We start from the raw sequence: 17,424 nt of genomic DNA, 5'->3' as shown, positions 1-17,424 counted from the left end.
TTTGTTTACCACAATTTTCGGCACTGGATAAATACGTTTGGGTTTTTCACCTACAGTGGAAGTACTAGCATTAGGGCCAAATGAAGCACAGTAAGGCCAGCTGACTACATGCTAGATTTTGTAGATTTCTCATTAAAAGATAGCATCAATAGCAACCTGTAACTTTTATTAGTATGGAATATAGTAATTTTTAGGCATAGCATAAATATTTTCACAAGTGCTCCAAGTCCTGTTTTGAAAGCGAGGTAGCTGTTTAAAGTGTGTGCACATTGTGAAGATCCCAGAGGTGGCTGTCGACAAGGTTAGTGGTTCTTGCGTGGTGCAGAGAAAGCAGCTTGGCTCCCTGCATCCAGGTAACCGTCAGCCTGGGGCTCAGCCCCACCTGTGTAACTCCTTTTCTCAGGGCTACCCTACAGTGTTTTGTTCCGGGGTAGACTGAAGCTAGCTCGAGTTGTTGTTACACACCTCGGTGTTTCTAAACATTAATCGCTTTCTCAGAGCAGGACTAGGGATTATATCCTTAAAAGGTGTTTTGGATTAAGCAACGTTATGAAGTGCCTACTGGCACTTTCAAGGGTATTTAGTTTGTGCAGCTTCTGTCTATCTCCTGTATGTGTTTAGTTGGCAGTATAAAAAAGGCAGCCCATTATTTCTTTTTTAGCTGCTACGTTCAGATACAGCTGCTGCATAGAGGACCATATGCAAACGTTACAGTTACAGAGTTATTAGCGTGCCAGAAGCACCAAAGGCATGTGGCATACAAGCCTGTGTTTTGGCTCCGTTCGTCTTCCAAGTTCCAAAAGCCAAAACCAGGCATCGTTTGATACTTTGTGCATAGAGCAGCACGGGAAAAAACACTTGCATTAATTCATGTGACTATTCACAGTGTATCCTCCATTTACATTTTAGGAGACTTGCATTCTTTTACAGACTTGACTCTTAAATTAGATTGCCCAAGTCGGAAGAGGTGGTGATTATCTTTCTTTATAGAGTTTTGCGTGACTCAATCCAGTGATAGGAAATGCATTCAGCTCTACTGGTTAATGAAACAGTGACTTATTGGCATCATTCCCAATAAAGGTTATTAGTGAATATTTTGAAACGTACAACTCACGTTTATTTTATATATACAGCATAGCTCTAGATTTGCACTGTTTGAAGAAGACATTTATTGATAATTAAAATGCTGAAGACAATTATTTTGAGAAAGATAAAAGCTTACTCTCATTCTGTGTTCTCAGAACTGAAGATGGAACCTTTTTCTTCTTGAAATACTGACTTTTTTCACTAACAAAATTGTGCGCTGTATGTCAACAGGTTCGCTTACCAAAGCCTATACCAAAACCAGTTCAGCAGAAGCAAAAAAAGATGGAAGGTGAAGAATCTGTCTGTCCAAACAAAGCCTGTACTGGGGCAACAGGCAAACAACTCCAAGATGAAGGAAAGCTAAGTAAATTAATCCGGATGCTTCACCAAAGGGAGCCTCAGCAGGTGAGGATTTGGGCATCACAAGCAATGCGTGGTATGTCTTGGGAGTTTGTCTGCTCTGTTAGGCCCATGTACCCCTGTGGGGGTGGGCAAAGAAGAAAAGTGCTTGAAAAAAAGCCAGGAGCTATGTCTCGAGCCCCAGAAGTATAGGTATGCTTACTGGCTTCTATTATTCCAACTGTAAAACTCCCAACTAAGTTTCTTGTATAGCCTGGTTAATCAGTGCAGACAGGGCGCTACCCTTCCCCACTGCCTGTCTCAACCCTGAGAGGTCCAAGTATTGGAATGGTTACCTGTGATAATTTTGAACGTTACTCAATTCTTTTCAGCATACAGAATTCCTATCTGTACGTCAACAGGTTCACTTACCAAAGCCTTCGCCAAAACCAGCGCCACAGCAGCACAACAAGGTGAAAGAGGAAGAATCCAACTGCCTCAGCAGGCCCCACGCTCGGGTAACACACCGGCAATTCCAGGCTGAAGAGAAGCCAATTAAATTTCACACTATGCTTCAGGAGCCTGACCACCCCCAACAGGTGAGGTTTTTGGTTTTACCTTAGGCCAGTCATGGCACCCTGCAAAAGAAGGATCAGCTGTTCTAAAAATAAGAGTTTAAAAAAACCAACCAAACAACAACAAACCATGCCGCCACAAACAAACCCTAAACTAAATGTATGCAAAAACTAGATGTTTGCCACAAACACTAAAAGTTTCTGTATAGTTGCTTATTACCAAACTAACACTCCAGTTTTTTATAGTTCGATCGTGAAGCACTGCACCAGTGTCTCTGCCCAACAGATAAAAGCGATGGGGAAACAACAGTCTCCGTTTGCAAAGCCTGTTGTTTTCTTGGTAGAAACTTCCTTCAGTAGTTTCCTTTTCTATGTAATGGAAGACTTCATAGCACTTCTTAATTAAGTTCTTGAATTCTGACTTTTTAATCTGTGGATTTTAGTAGTTAACTAACTCACCTCAAATATTACCGGTAATTTACTGCATAGAAGGGTTGAATGAATGTATTCAGGCTTACTCTTCAACTGTACATGAAGAAATTGATGAAAAAAATTAATCAAGGTTCTAGTAAAAATAATGCAGAACAAAGTACATCTCAGTAATCACCCTGCTCCTTTCCCATGGAGTTCAAGTATATTTTAACAGAGCGTTTCTAGCTTGTTTTCCTTTCATATAGAAAAATAACTTGTTAAATGAGGACAATTTCTAATAAGCACCAAAAAATGCAACTTTAAAGCTATCTTATTATTAAAGCTATCTTAATGCAAAATTATTTGCTTCAAGCAGTCTGCTGATCACTGCCTAGAGCCTCAGGTACAAGCACAGCTGTACCTGAGAGCATCGAAAGGGGCAAGCAGAGCAATTTTTGGAGCTGTTTTGGCTGATGGCAAGGTAGGCAGGCTCTGAAAAGCCTCTGGAGACCTGACACAACAGTGACTCAGAGTGACAAATACAACTTTATAATACAAAGATAGGCCAGTGCTACTTCCTAGTCCTCAACTGTATAATTTAAAAAGTATTAGCAAAAAACCAAAAGGTAGCAAACGTCTCCCCCAAATCTCCTCCCTGCTGTACATTTTGTATAAAAGCTGCTGTTGTAGTCCTAAGAAAGCAGGAGATAGGGAAAGAGCGCCATATTTAGGATTTCAACATGACATAAGAAAAAACAAGAGCTGGGCAGAACAGTGTCTTTCTATTAGATGGGGCCCATATTTCATTAAAACAGGAAACACCCCTGAGGTTATGAATTTTCACCAAGAAAACTGTATGTCCAGGGTTGAAGTTTTTCTACAGGACAGTGGAAAATACGGTCAAGTCTTACGTGTGAAACAACATCACAGTGTTTGGGAATTCCTTTCAGAGACGGAGATCAAACAGGTAAGCTAAGGATGATGTTGCTTCTGGAGACCTAAAAAACCCCAACCACCACCCAGGCCAAAGCCCACACTACTAGCATATTTATGCTGTCTGTGATGAATCAGGAGAACTCTAGCTTCACTAGGAAATGCAAAAACTTACACAAAGTAATGCTTAGGGTTTCCAGGCTCAAATTTTATTAGCAGGAACACTGTAAAGACTAAATCTATTAACATATCTTAGAAACAAGTTAAAGATACAGAAGAATTTCAGCTGTCCAGTAATTAAATATAGAGTATGTCTCTTTAGAAGGTGTTTAATCATACCTAGCGTTGTACACAGAATATACAATATACTTACACCTGCAACTTCCAGAGTTAAGAATTTGTGAGAATTGCATTGCTTTCTGTGGGATAACTTAAATCCCCAGAGGTTGTCTTTGGTATCTTTGTCTTCCCAATTCACATCTCATTATTCATAACTTTTTTTTTTCCCCCCTGCAGAAAGACACTGCAAGAGGATTACCACCATTCGACCCCCAAGCAATATTCTCAGAATCCAAAAAGCAACACCATCAGCTTGTAACTGCAGATCATCCACTACTGTTGCAAGAACCTGGTTCTGACATCACCAGTCTGTCTGTACCTGTTCTATTTAGGCTGGCATTTGCTGATGAAACATACCCATACAGTATAGCTATACTTGTACTTCTGCTACTAATATTACTTTCCTTGTATTTTCTTTGATGTCACTGTTTCAGTGTCTTCAGTGTAAGTGCAGCAGCGTTCCTGTTACGCAGTTTTTTCTCAAAGTTTCTTCACTGAAGATTTCAGTGTCAAGGGCTTGAAAAAGATTTTTTAAAATAATACTGTCAGTACATCTCTTTTACAGGCAAGGTCTCTTAAACTTTCCAAATCTGCACTCAATAGTTATGTATGCAGTAAACTATTTTTACAAGGCTGTTTTGTGTTACAAATGTTGGGATTATTTTTTCTTTTTTTTTGAAACTGGACCTTTGCTACAGCAACATTAAAAAAAGTATCATGAAATACAATGGGGCGTGATATTTAATTACTCTCCCACTAGTATGTTGGTAACTGGTGTGTACCTGTCTTCATCCTGTTTCAGAAAACCTTTTGTTAAATACTGGTGCATTAAATGCATGAGTTTCCCTTTCTTTATCCCAACAGGTAAAGGGAAGACAGTGGCCACAAAATTCAGTTTTAAGATGACTTTGTTAACAGTTTTTGCCTTTATTTAAGCTACCGCACACTGTTTAGTTGAATCACTCATTTTCATTAGATTTCCTTACCTTATTACAATACGGACATTCACCAAAGATGACATTAAAACTTTGTCTGCTAGAAGCAAGACCTTGCAGCCACTGCAACAAAAGCATGTGGATTAAAATTCATATTTGTTCCATATCAAATTTAAGTTCATTTGGTCAACATGGCACATGTCAAGTCAGAGTCTGTGCAACCACGAAGTGGGGCAGGTTCCCTTCCGCAGAGAGCTTATTTATGAACTGCGAGTTAGAAGAGAAGAGGAAGCACAGGGACTGTTGTTGCACTCCTTAAAGGACTTCACTTCATCTGAAATTTAAGTGGGCAATGCTTATTTTCTAGAATCTCTGAGTTAATTGCTTTACCTCATACAGGCAAGCCTGGTGAAAAGGTTGTCCACATCGGGGGTCATCGCACACTTGATCTGGGGTCATGCCGTCAAGGCGATAGGCATAGCAGATTCCACAGTCCTTAGCAAAATCCTTAAAACACAACATGCTTTAGTTTATGGTGCGATGAAAGGAAGAAATAGGGCTGGTAACACAGAAAAAGGTGTTCATCTATTTGCCTTTGCTTTTGCATTTTTTGTTACTTAGAATTACTACCTGGTTTTGCCTTCAATATATATATACATTTACACCACTATGGTGTAAAGAGTGAGATTAGTTGCCAGACATACAAGACTCTGGCAGGTTATAGTTTGTCCTCTCACTGAATTACGTCTCGTTTGACAAGCATTTTCATACTCTTGGGCCCCACTCTTTCTTTTTTATTAAATGCAATGATTTGTCATTACATTTGGACAATCAGGCAAAGACCTCACAGTCAGATACTAATTTAAAAATTTCACAAGTGGAAGCAAAGCTAGTAATCCAGCACTACAGCATTGTCAAAAATTAATTCCAAGTTGGTTTGAAATGCACCAGTATTTGGATGGCCTCTTGTCCCCTCTAAGCAGCTCTACCTAATTAGAACTTAAGTCATCAACATCCATAACAGAATGTTTGGATTTTCCACATCTCATTAGCTACTCTGGAACTTCCTCTTTCCCTTTTAATAGTGAAGCCTGTTATTAATCGCCTTACTGCTATGAAGGCCGCAGGAAAGTGCGCACCTCCAATCAAAGGCTAACAAGCTCTGACAACTGTTGCTTGAAGTTCAGAAGTCCTTTTGACAATATATTAATCCAATTAACTCCCTTCCAAGTCTCTTAATTTGCTGGCAGTTATGCAGTGACCGTTTAAATTTTACTTATTGAGAAATAACGACTGAACATTAACAAAAAGCAACTCACACTTTTCTCTAACACAGCACGGGATGGAAAATCAATTTCTAAGAGGTCTTTCAAGTTTTGCAGTAAACTGATTTCTGGATCCCTGCAGGTGGGAGAGAGGGAGGAAGAGTCAACTCTAGGAATGGCAAATACCATTTCAGTTTCAAACCTATATGATTAAAGATGCTTACCATAAGTGCATGACATTGTTCAGCTTACTTCTCAAAGGGTTAACCACTGCAAACAATGTGCATAAATAATTACATCACCCTCAGGCTCCGCTTCGCCTCCCCCCACCCCGGTTTAACCCCTCATACTTCAGCACTGAAGGGGAAGGCATGGGTTGAGGGTTTTTTAAGTAGTTAAGTACTTTAAAGTCAATGACTGCTCTTAGTTGTTGGTTTGGGGAATTTATTACGCTAACATTTAAAATACTGTTGAAGATAGGATTGTAGTTACCTTAAAGAGTTGGAAAAAAGCTGTGGGACATGGAAGAAAAGGCTTAAATATTTCCAACCACTATTAGGACAGAGGTAGTAAATTTACATCCTCCCCCCCCTCCCCCCCAATTATATTAAAATATAAACAGGATTGGGTAATCATCTGTAGGACACAGGGTTCCCTCTAAACTGCGCTAGGAAGGCACTGGAAAAAAGCATCACTCGCAGAGCAAACCAGCATGCTATGGATTTAGGCTGTTAAAAAGCCCAGCATCTACTGTGTAAAACTCTCCTATGCACATACTCAGCTTAATTCCTGGCTCTGCTTAAATAAAGTTTTCCCCAGTAGTCTGACACAGCTTACACTGGTATCTGCTCACCAGAGATCAGATTCTAGAAGAGAAACAGACGTGCACATCCGCTGCCTTACCATGATCCGCTCCAAGAAAATAACACTCGGGGAGCATGTTTGGATGCCAAGGGTCTACCTCTACATTCACAGAGACGTTGTTCCCTACAATGAAAAAACATGTAAGCCATAGGGGAAGCTTTTCTTTGCAGTCAAGTATTTGAAAACTGAAACATGACTTTTTTTTTTTTTAAAGCAGCTTTAAATTGGTTAGTTTTCCATTATGATAAATAATAAAAAAGTTGGTAGGTATCCAAACTAATTGTACAAAATACTGGTATATATAAAATATTTAACTTTCACTGGACTCTACTTAAGAGTAACAACTGATTAAAAAAAACTGCCAGTCTTGCATTTCTTTTAGACTAGTCTTAACCTTATCACTTAGACTAATTCCTGAATAATCAAACTCAAGCTAGGTGACATAATCCATTTGAAATCTTAGTCAAGTTTTAAAGGTAGTAGAGATGTAATTGTTATTAGTTCCTCATTATCTTTTATAGTCAAAACCAGAAGCACAAAGACAATATTAAGCAGCAGAAGTCAATCCCCTCCACAGCATTCTGCTGGACTGAGCGAACAGTACTTTTGAAATAGCAAATATTTTTCTTTTACAAGATACCCCATCATCCTTATAAGGTCTGCTATGCATAAGGGGTAAGCAGCTCAAAAATGTTCTGGATCCAGGTTAATACCCTCATAGTAAATTCTCTTCTGAATAAAAACAGGTGAAACCCAACACGTTTTGTAATTAAGATGCACGTTAGGCTTACCCTCCTTGAAGAAATTGGAATGAATGAAATCAAAGTTTAGCCATAACTGGAGATTGTCTGTGGCCGACCACAAAAGGCTCAAAGCCTTGTGCTGCCCTCCATTGATCTAACACGAGGCGCTTTTTGAGGCTTTTCTTTCCTCTTCATTGGTCTGTGTCAAAGTACAGCAGAACCAAGACAAAGCCACCCTGACTGCCCACACACGCACACACACACACAAAGAAGTGGTGTCCGACCCATGTCATTTTAGCCAGCTGCTGAACTTTTTCTGTCCTTCCCTCCACCCCAGTGAAGGAGCAGCCTCAGCACCCCACTAGCTCCTTTCCTTCTTCATGCTGCAGGCAGTCTGTCCACAGGTTTCGGGGACGACTTAGGTCTACTTTGGTCCATTGTATGTTCTCAGATTTCTACAATATGCTATTGATATTTTGGACTTAAGCTAAAAATCAGAACTCTTCTTTCAAAGATAACATTTCCCCCCTGTATTTCTAACCTCTGACGGACAGTGGCAGGTTTCTCCTTTGCAATTACAAGACCCCTTTATCCTAAATATATTAAGACCTTAAAATGCCACACATCAGTGTATGAGTTAAGGTACTTTTTGGGATGCTTTAACAGTGTCAGCCTCTAATCTCCTCTCTTCTCTTATTTCTTTGTCCTTTCCACCTGCCTCTTTTAACCCCCTTTTCAACTGCACTCTGATATTCCCTCCACTCTTCCGGGACAGGAGCAGTCTAAAGTTATGGTCTGTTCATAAACTTGAAATTTGTGAATGAGATAAGGGCTTCATCTAAGCTGATTTTTTTTTTTTTACATATACAGATTTTTCTAGAGTGATCATGCAAGTCCTCAGTTTTTGACAGTTATATGTTTTTGGGACATGGTTTAGTGGGCATATGGTGGTGTTGGGTTGATGGTTGGACTTGATGATCTTAGAGGTCTTTTCCAACCTTCATGATTCTATGTTCATAATTTACAAATACGCAGTATTTTCCCACAGAAACTTTCATTTTAGGTAGCACAGTTAAGTTGCAATTAATTTCCTCAACACGTTCAGTATTCTGTGGAAGGTTATTTTGTTCAATACACAAAATAGGAGAGTTGTGTCTTGCTGGTTTTAACTGCTACCTTTCATTTTCCTAACTCTAACAGGCACCATCTGATTAGATGAGCGAAGCAGAGCAGCACCCTGAGTTTTACTTCTCAAACCCGTTGTATTCCTTCAAATCTTTTCGTACCTATTACAATTCTTCTTGCTGTAGCGCTCCGGGTGGGATTTTCTGGCTCAAGCACCCATGTCTTCCCGTCGATTTCATCCATGGTATCCCAGAATTCTTTCAGCGATTCTAATGCCACCAGGAACTGGTTATAAATGTCTATTAAGGAGTTCTAAGAAAAGAAGAAATTTAAACAAATTTCATATAGTTTCCATATTTAAAAAACAAACTGTAGGTAACTTAAGTGTTAAAATCTAGTATGTATCCAGGTGCATCGTGGTAGCATGAAATGTTGAACCTCACAGTTGTTTTAGTTGAAGTAACACAAAGAATATCTGTACCCTGAGGACAGCGTCAATTCTCTAATCCCGGTAGTTCTAACATGCATCATCATACCTGGATTTGATAGTGTTTTATGCTCTTTTTCAGAAAACTTTTCTGAAAACTGATAACTATTAATTTGCATTGTGATGTGTAACAAACTACTGTAAAATTAAAGTAAAAATCATCATAGCTACTATTAAACTTCTAACGTTCTGGTATTTTCTCTCTACTTCAGCTGAGCATCATGGCAGTGGTACCAAATTAAATACACAGAAACACCCACATAACTAAAGTAGCTTGTTTATTTTTTAAAGACTCTAGGAAATCTAGCCTAACAATGTCATAATTCTCTGCAAATTAAGCAGTATAAAACCAGGTACTTAACATTAGATTTCAAGCCATGTAAACATGGGAGGAGAAGGAGAAACCATCTAATAATCAGCGGATTACACTCAAGGGATTTCAATATTTGAGAGTGGATTAGATGGAATCAGAAAAATCTTTCATTATACAGGACAATATACAGAACAGCAATGCAAGAGAATTCTGTTTTAAACCATCAGTGAGCACAAAATAAATAACTATTTCTAAGAGGAAAGACTTCTTCAAGTAGAAAAAACACCCGGCAGCCACCTTAGTGCCTTTCCAAATGCAGATGCCCAGATGAAAACCCATGAATTTAGGGAAGCGAAAGGAGATGAAGAATGTGCGAGGAGGAGAGAGAGGAGTTCTATTTGGAGCAATAGAAAACCCCATAGGGGTTTTGAGCCTGACGTGAGATGGAATTGGTGGAAGAACTGGGACGTGTTATGAAGAGACCAGTAGGAGAACAAGGAGCCGTCAGAACGTGGCTTCCTGGGGAGTGATGAAGTGAAGGCGTCAAGAAACTAGACAAAAGGTGGCAGTGAAGAGAGATCAATGGTGGGGGGAATTGTTTTGGAGACAAACTTTTCCCCCATAACTCGTTTTCTCAAATTGTTTGGTAGTGGGAAACTCGAGAGTAGAAAATGAGGGATCATTTGGGAGCACCAAAGGATATTGTGAAAACGTTTACACAGAACACAACTGAACAATCAAATGCGCGAGTAAAGAGCAAGGAGGATAGGAGAGAACTGATAAGACTTACTCAATTCAGATAAAGAGATGGTAAAGTATGTTTTGAAAAACAACACAGATGTAACAAGGGCCAGATTTCAGGTATCTTTTAGCCTGGGAACAAATTCTTGTGGTCAAAAAGAAAAGGCAAATTAAACGTTCAGTTCTTAAAGAGGTATTTTTCTATAAATAACACACAATACCCATGGAATGATTTCCTTTAATCTTTAGTCATTGTGTTCTCCCTTGCTCACCGGACAAAAAGCAGCAAATTATATGAACATTCTCAGATGAAGAAATATGATTTTTATATCTAATAAGTTTTTATATTTTATGCATACATACTTTAGAAAGAAACGGTGTAGCTTAGAAATAAAATGCTACATTTTTTCCTGCTGTTATTAAATTATATTAAAGTAGGAAAGCACTTAAGCAGAAAAGTGTGAATACTGCCAATCTCAAAATGTAACGCTTATTATCTTTAAAAGCATTTTGTTACTTTTATAATACCTGAAGTGATATAATAGTGTCAGTCACTTAACCACATCTTAGAGTATAATATCTTCATCTTAAGTACTATTATTTCCAGTATTTTAATAATTTCCACACAGTCCTGAAATATGATCTTTTGGGCTCTGATGACACTTAAATTAATAGCATAATTTTCTGGTACTTGCAACAGTTGCTTTCCATTTTGATTTTTTACATTTTTCTGTATCACATACAGATAAATCCTCTAATAATCATTTTTATCTTTATCTTCCGGGAATTCAAAGGGTTTCACTAGAAAAAAAGAAACATCAAGGGATTATAACCCACAGATAAGTTTTAAAATCCAATTAATTTTAATACTAATTGTAATTTTTCAATGATGTTCCTTAAAAAGGTAGTTAAATCTTTTTTTTTTTAGTGCACTGTTCATTTGATCTTATTTGCATGCTTCATTGATGTTGCCAGCTGTCTCCTGCTATATACATAAATGCATCTATAGCTATTTAAATACATCACATGCTTGTCACGCAAACCATGAAAACTGTAACATTCCTTTTTATTTGATTAACCAACTAATTTTTGGTCATTACCCAACACTTTTAAAAAAAGACTGCTATCATGACACTTTTAAAACACGACTGCCATCATGCTCTTTTTTTTGGTCTACAGCACACCAAGATAGTCGTTAGTAATGTCAAACAGCACAAACTCTTTGTTTCTTGGTCACCTTTGTACAAATGCACTAGAATTTGTATGAAACATGCCAATTATTCTTTGGAAAATAAGACATACGTAATTCAGAATATCATCACTGGTTGCCCTGACTCTAAAAAGCACTAGCAAAACCAAACTGGTTACTCCATCCTCTGTATCTGTTCAGTTTCTATGCTCATCAGGCAAAACATCCGTTATAAAAACAAAGAACATTCTGGCAGTTTAATCTTTCACCACAGCTTAAAACAAAATGAAGTTATTTTTAATATATAATGTAAACCTTGCATTTTATTTCTAACCACTGAGGACACCGAAATCAGCGGCCCATACGAGTAGTAATGACTGGCTAGCAGAGGTAAGGAAATACTAGAGCTGGAATAGTCACAAAATCTTAATGCAGGTATTTGTGCAAGTGGATGTCACAGTCTTTTCTAATTTGATCACATACTACTATTTTTTCCCCCTCTATGGGGTGACTGAGATCTATTGCACTGGCTGGGAAGTGATCCCCCTGCAGCCATGCTCCTGATCCCTAGGCTGACTGGGCATTATTAAAGTCAGTGCAGATGGCACTAAGCGAGGGTGTGGTCCAAGCCGAGACACTGTGTATGATTCTGACCAGACCTTCTCAAGTAAACCAACCATATCTGGGACAAAGGAGGTTCTAAGATGTGGAATGGAGAGTCTACCATTAGGCAAGGTCAAAAAAGTTTTACTGGTTTAGACTAGCAAAACAGCACAAGAGAAGACATTATAATTAACTACTACTACCTACACTATGGTAGCTGTACAAGATACCTGGAGCTAGGGCTGGTTGAAGGACCCATCAACCATGAGCACTGAAGTCCTGTAAAAGCCTTACAGTCCCAAGACACCTCATTACTTTCAAGTGGGAGCTTGGTAAATTTTTGACAGAGATATGCTGCATGATTTAATGATCCCATTCCCATCAGCTCTCTATAGCGACCACCACAGAAACTCAGCAGCCCAAAAACATCATTTGGTTTATCATCAAAACGCATTTTCAGATTAGATGGCCTCATCCTGAGTTTTCATATGGAAAAATAAGAGGCTAAGAAAATGTTAGTTTGGAATACTCAGCTTGAGATCCCTTCACCTGGCTTTAAGAGGACTGTCTTTATTAGAGCATCAACCTCCTCTGACCACAGTCATAACTTTAAACACTGAATGCTTCTCCAGATTTTTCAAATTTCTAGTTGTGAGTGTAGAAAACAAAGAATACAACTAGTGATGACTTGTGAAAAGGCACTGTAAGTGACCCTCAGTAGACAGTTTTCTCTCTCAACAACACGTATATTCAGCCTCAAAGTCCTAGTTATTCAAGGCTCTACAAGGCAAAAATCTGTTACACACTGACACAAGCTATACCAACAGTCCTTTGGACTGAACAGCAATTTAATGTTAATTTGGAGCACCATGATTCTGTGATCTTAACTTCTGAAAACAGGTGTTTGTAGAGACTGGGTTAAATTGCTTATGTTACAAGAAAACAGACATGTAAACATATCAACTTCGATGATTCCCCAGCAATTTTAGAAAACTTTGACCCAAATATTACCTTTGTGCTACCAGACTGTATGTATCCTCCATTCATTTCAACAACCGGTAGGAGACGAAGCACTTAATTTGGTCGGTGAAAATCAGATATTCTGGACCTATCTGTTTCTGACGGGAACATACCCTTCTCTGCTACCAGGAAAGAGTCTCACATAGTTTCACAACATTTTTGTTTCCATTTCTATCCTCTGCACTCCCATCTCCATCTCATCACTGGTAGCTCCTCCTACCAATTCTTTCCCTCTTTTTTTTTTTGAACTTTATTCCTATTCAAACACTTCCCCAAGTTTACACCTATTGCCCATACACTGTTTCCTTCAATTAAAGGAATAAGAAGGAATGGAAAAAAAGCCATTCTGCTCTTGGTTCTTATTTCTAGAGCCATAGAGGCTGGGAAGAATAAAGAGAAAGTCTGGAGTCTGCACCTGCCATAAAATCCATGGAAGACATTCTGTAGCTGTTAAGCAGCGCTACGTGCCTATATGCCTATTCTGCCACATTTCAAACACCTGCTCCAAATCCTGGATAAACTAAATATTCATCAAATGGTAGTAAGAATATTCTAATTCGGGTAAATACAGCACAATTTATTAAAATTTATTAAAAAAAAGTTTAAAATGTGATCTTTGGTCTGAGATTTTTTCCCCCCTAAAATTCTTCCTAACACAAAATTTCCTTATCCAAAATTAAGAACAACTGCAAAGCTTCCTAATGGAAAAGGTAAAGTAGCCTAAACTATAGGTGCTGTTACCTCCTTGTCCTTTATGAATTCACTGATAGAATACAACTTAATAAAGTGAACAGTTGTTGGATGGAAAAGGGTTCACCTGGATCACCTAAATAATTTATGATTCTTTACATTTGTTTGGAAACAGTTTATTTCTCACAAACAGTAGTTTAACAATTTTCCCCATCCTTAGCACAAATCAGAGACACAACGCCCTGAAATCTTTATAAATTGTCTTGTCAGCAATCTCCATTTTTTGTATTTATAGTTGCATATAAAGCTGGTGTCTGTGAAGCTCCTTTGCAAAGAAAAAGCAATATTATGATGCATTTTATTGTGTTTTCATCAAAATAAAGGAAGAATAATCTCATTCATACCACTGTACCTTCTAAATCTTGTATTACTGTTTCATTGTTGGCTGGCTGCATGACCTCATTAGTCATTAATTTCCACTCTCATGACCTTCATGTAGTCAACCAGGTGGGCAGTGGTCAGTATAGAAACAATACCCTGATGTGAGGGCAGCAGAACATAGATGCACTGAAATTGCAGAACCATGCTTACGGTCTATGCTAAAATGTGGAGACAGCACATTTATCTGGTTATTTAGAAAAAGAATATAACTGAAATAAGATGTTCTTGCATTTGTCATTGAGAAGCACTCTGCATTTATTTGGCACTTCTAACTAGCAGCAGCAGCATTGCCCTTGGTGCTGATTTCTTACTACTCTAAAATGTCTCCTCTGAGCCAGAATACACTGGCTGTTGCTGATCATGCTGTGAGACACCTGCACTGGCTACTAGGCTTGTCATGACGCACAAAACCCTACCATCTTCAGCTTGACATTGTGCAAGTTATAATTATTCATCCAAATGAATATGTCAGAGCAGCAGCAGCAGACCTCTCATCAGAGCAAAAGAAAAATACATCAAAACATTATCAACCCAGCAGGAAGACAGGGACCATAAGGAAAATTACCCATTTTTAATATGGATGCCATAAAGCCATGTCTATTATTATACGGAGGGGGGGAAAAAAAAGAGAAAGAAAAAACCAGTCACCCAACAACCCCTCAAGTTTAAAGTCCACAACAAAAACCCTGAAATAGGCAACCACACACACAGGGTGGTGGGGGAAAAAAAATAAATCAATTATCTGAAATCGATTTATATTTTCTTTCATAGGAGTTTAAATTCTAATAGTGCAATTGCATAATTTTAGTTAAACCTTGTCAGTTTTTACATTAAAGATGACCAACAAATATTAAAATTTAAGACCTATCAGTATCAAAACTTCATGCTATTTTACTAGAAACAAAGTATAGCATGTTCTTTTTCCCTTTTAGGAACCAAAATTTTCAACCACTTGAGGACCTGCTAAATTCGCTACCAGCAGTGTTTCAGCATTATCTAAGCTTAACCCTTACTTAACAGTAGCGTGAAGACTGCTCACCGCAATGATTTCCGTGCATTTTGAAAATAAACTGAACTTACACAATTACTACACACATTTTTTTCCAGAAGTGTTAGGTTCGTATCACCCACACAGATAATGTTAAGTTTCAAAAAAGACTGTTCAGCTAAAGCATTTCTATCAGGACAGTACACAGGTTGCTGGTATTTGGTTCAGTATTATAGCAGCCTACCTGCAGCTAGAATTAGTATCTCACGATTTCAAAACAGGGTCTTCAGTTATATACAAACGCCTATTGTTCACGTTTTCAAACGGTCCATAAGTAATTCTAACTGTAAAAAGACTTTAAGATCTCAAGCATTAGAATGGCATATTTTTAACATCAGATTTTTGCTTGCTTGTGGTGTCAATATTAATATATTTGCTCCCATCTTTAACTTGTCAAAGAAGGCTGCTTCATATCATGTTTTTTCAAGACATCTTATTAAAACAGAAATCCAGCTAGTAGCTTTAAAAGTACTAGCAGTAAACACAGAGAAACAATGACTGCCGAGGATATTTGAAATGTTGTTAATCTGAGGCAACATATATTGTAAGGCTGCAAAATTAATAAAATACTATTAAAAGTATACATAAAGTTTGAGGATAGAAACAGTACTTGAAATCCTGCCTGCAGTATATGGAAGCCAGTATAATTTAAGGGAAAAACAACATCTGTTTAAATTGTGTCAAACCATACCAGAGAATCAAAACCTAAAATTACATGTGAAACTAAATATATTTTTTCATTTGCAATGGTCCATTCTTGCACTTATTTCCTCAACCTCTCGTATTGGAGGATCTGAGCTGACATACAAAACCTAGAGCTTTGCAGTCAGAATTATATGCCCATCTTAAAATCATTCTAATGCAACCTTTCAGCCATGTTCCCTACATAAATTTAGTACCATAAAGACAGGCTTTATTGATGGATAGAAATCCTTGTGAGATTTAGAATTATGAAATGCTATCATTTATGTAAAAATCTATTTTCCTGAATTAAATGAAATTAAACATAAACTACTTTCTAGAGATAATTCAAATTAACTTACATTAAGTGCTCACATTTAAATCCATTTAATCAAGTACACATGCTCTATTAAGGAAAAAAGATACATGAAATAATGCAAGAGAGACTAAAAGAAGAATGGCTCTTGGTTCTTTATATTAGCAGTATCAGTTAAACTATGAAATCAGAATTCTATCAAGTACTTTCCTGTTCCTTTGCTTGTAACTGAAAAAGTTTTATTATGTTATGAAAACTATATAGGATAACAAACTGGTGGATGGCCTTTTTTTAAATGTCTGTCAACTTTAGAGGGTGCTGCTTTTCTATATGACAGTTGTTTCTCATGCATGTATTTTCCCAATATCATTCCTAAAGATATTTCAGCCATATGAACAGCTTAAGAAAAAAAAACAGCCAGTATGAGTGCAAAGCATACAACATGCAAGGTATATCTATATGGCAAGGAAAATATTTAAAACATTATGACAAGAAATATGGAGTTCAGTATTACTACATTTATGTAAGCATGTATACAAGTAAAATGCACACAGGGAAAAAAGTTGGAGTTAAAAAATAAAGTCCAACCCCTCATTATCACCTACATATTGTATATGTATCTCAGTTATTAAAAAAAGATGCATAGTACAGTAGTTTACCTGTGGCATCCAAGAAATAGCAAACTGAACAGGAAAATCCACAAGGCAATCCGGTGGTTCTGTTGGATACTGAGGGAGGGAAAGAAAATACAGTTTTTCTTTTCTTGTTGTTTTTTTTTTTTTTTCCCGGTTGGTTTAAGGGATTTAAAGTCAGACTGATACTCAGCTGCCAAATTTGATAACGAAATATGAGTACTTCAAGCATCTTGAGAACTTGGCTCTTAGAGGAAACAGTATGCAAAGCATTTGCAGAAATAGTTATGAATGTTAATTATAATTTAAAGAAGAAATCTACATGTAAACACTTTTTATATATCAGTTTTTAGTAAAGGCAAGACAGTCGGTTTCCTCTGTTCAGTGTTCACAAAGACATGTTAAAAAAGAACTTAAGACAAAAACCATCAAATACTAAAAAAAAAGTTCTCAATTACCTGTACCGGATAGGAAAGTTTAAAAACAAAACAATAAACCAACCCTTTCATGAGTCAAGAACTAATTTTCATTTAAACTAGAATGCTCTGACTGGTAACATTTTTTACCTTGAAACTGAAAGTATTCAGAGTAAGTACATAACTACTTAGAAAGAGATGAATGAACATACACCTAAAATTAAAACAACTC

The 17,424-nt window shown here is 37.5% G+C and overlaps 2 protein-coding genes across 2 annotated transcripts in view; one reads left to right on the top strand and one right to left on the bottom strand.

Moving 5' to 3' along the window:
* Positions 1–4,810, top strand: part of VRK2 (VRK serine/threonine kinase 2) — a 46,471-nt gene extending 41,661 nt beyond the window's left edge. Inside the window, exons 11-13 of the mRNA XM_081998632.1 lie at positions 1,318–1,491; positions 1,818–2,024; positions 3,861–4,810. Of these exons, the coding sequence (XP_081854758.1) occupies positions 1,318–1,491; positions 1,818–2,024; positions 3,861–4,103 (624 nt within the window). The 3' untranslated portion in view covers positions 4,104–4,810. The remainder of the gene's footprint in view (positions 1–1,317; positions 1,492–1,817; positions 2,025–3,860) is intronic.
* The window catches only part of FANCL (FA complementation group L), a gene marked incomplete at its 3' end in the record, with an annotated part of 30,948 nt that continues 17,687 nt past the window's right edge, over positions 4,164–17,424 (bottom strand). Inside the window, exons 7-14 of the mRNA XM_081997746.1 lie at positions 16,804–16,872; positions 8,777–8,927; positions 6,787–6,870; positions 6,108–6,153; positions 5,938–6,019; positions 5,009–5,125; positions 4,670–4,741; positions 4,164–4,199 (exon numbers count right to left, since the gene is read on the bottom strand). Of these exons, the coding sequence (XP_081853872.1) occupies positions 4,164–4,199; positions 4,670–4,741; positions 5,009–5,125; positions 5,938–6,019; positions 6,108–6,153; positions 6,787–6,870; positions 8,777–8,927; positions 16,804–16,872 (657 nt within the window). The remainder of the gene's footprint in view (positions 4,200–4,669; positions 4,742–5,008; positions 5,126–5,937; positions 6,020–6,107; positions 6,154–6,786; positions 6,871–8,776; positions 8,928–16,803; positions 16,873–17,424) is intronic.

The sequence above is a fragment of the Phaethon aethereus genome, assembly GCF_964289735.1.
Source record: "Phaethon aethereus genome assembly, chromosome: 3".
Lineage (NCBI taxonomy): Eukaryota > Metazoa > Chordata > Aves > Phaethontiformes > Phaethontidae > Phaethon > Phaethon aethereus.
This window is presented reverse-complemented; position numbering and strand designations above follow the sequence as displayed.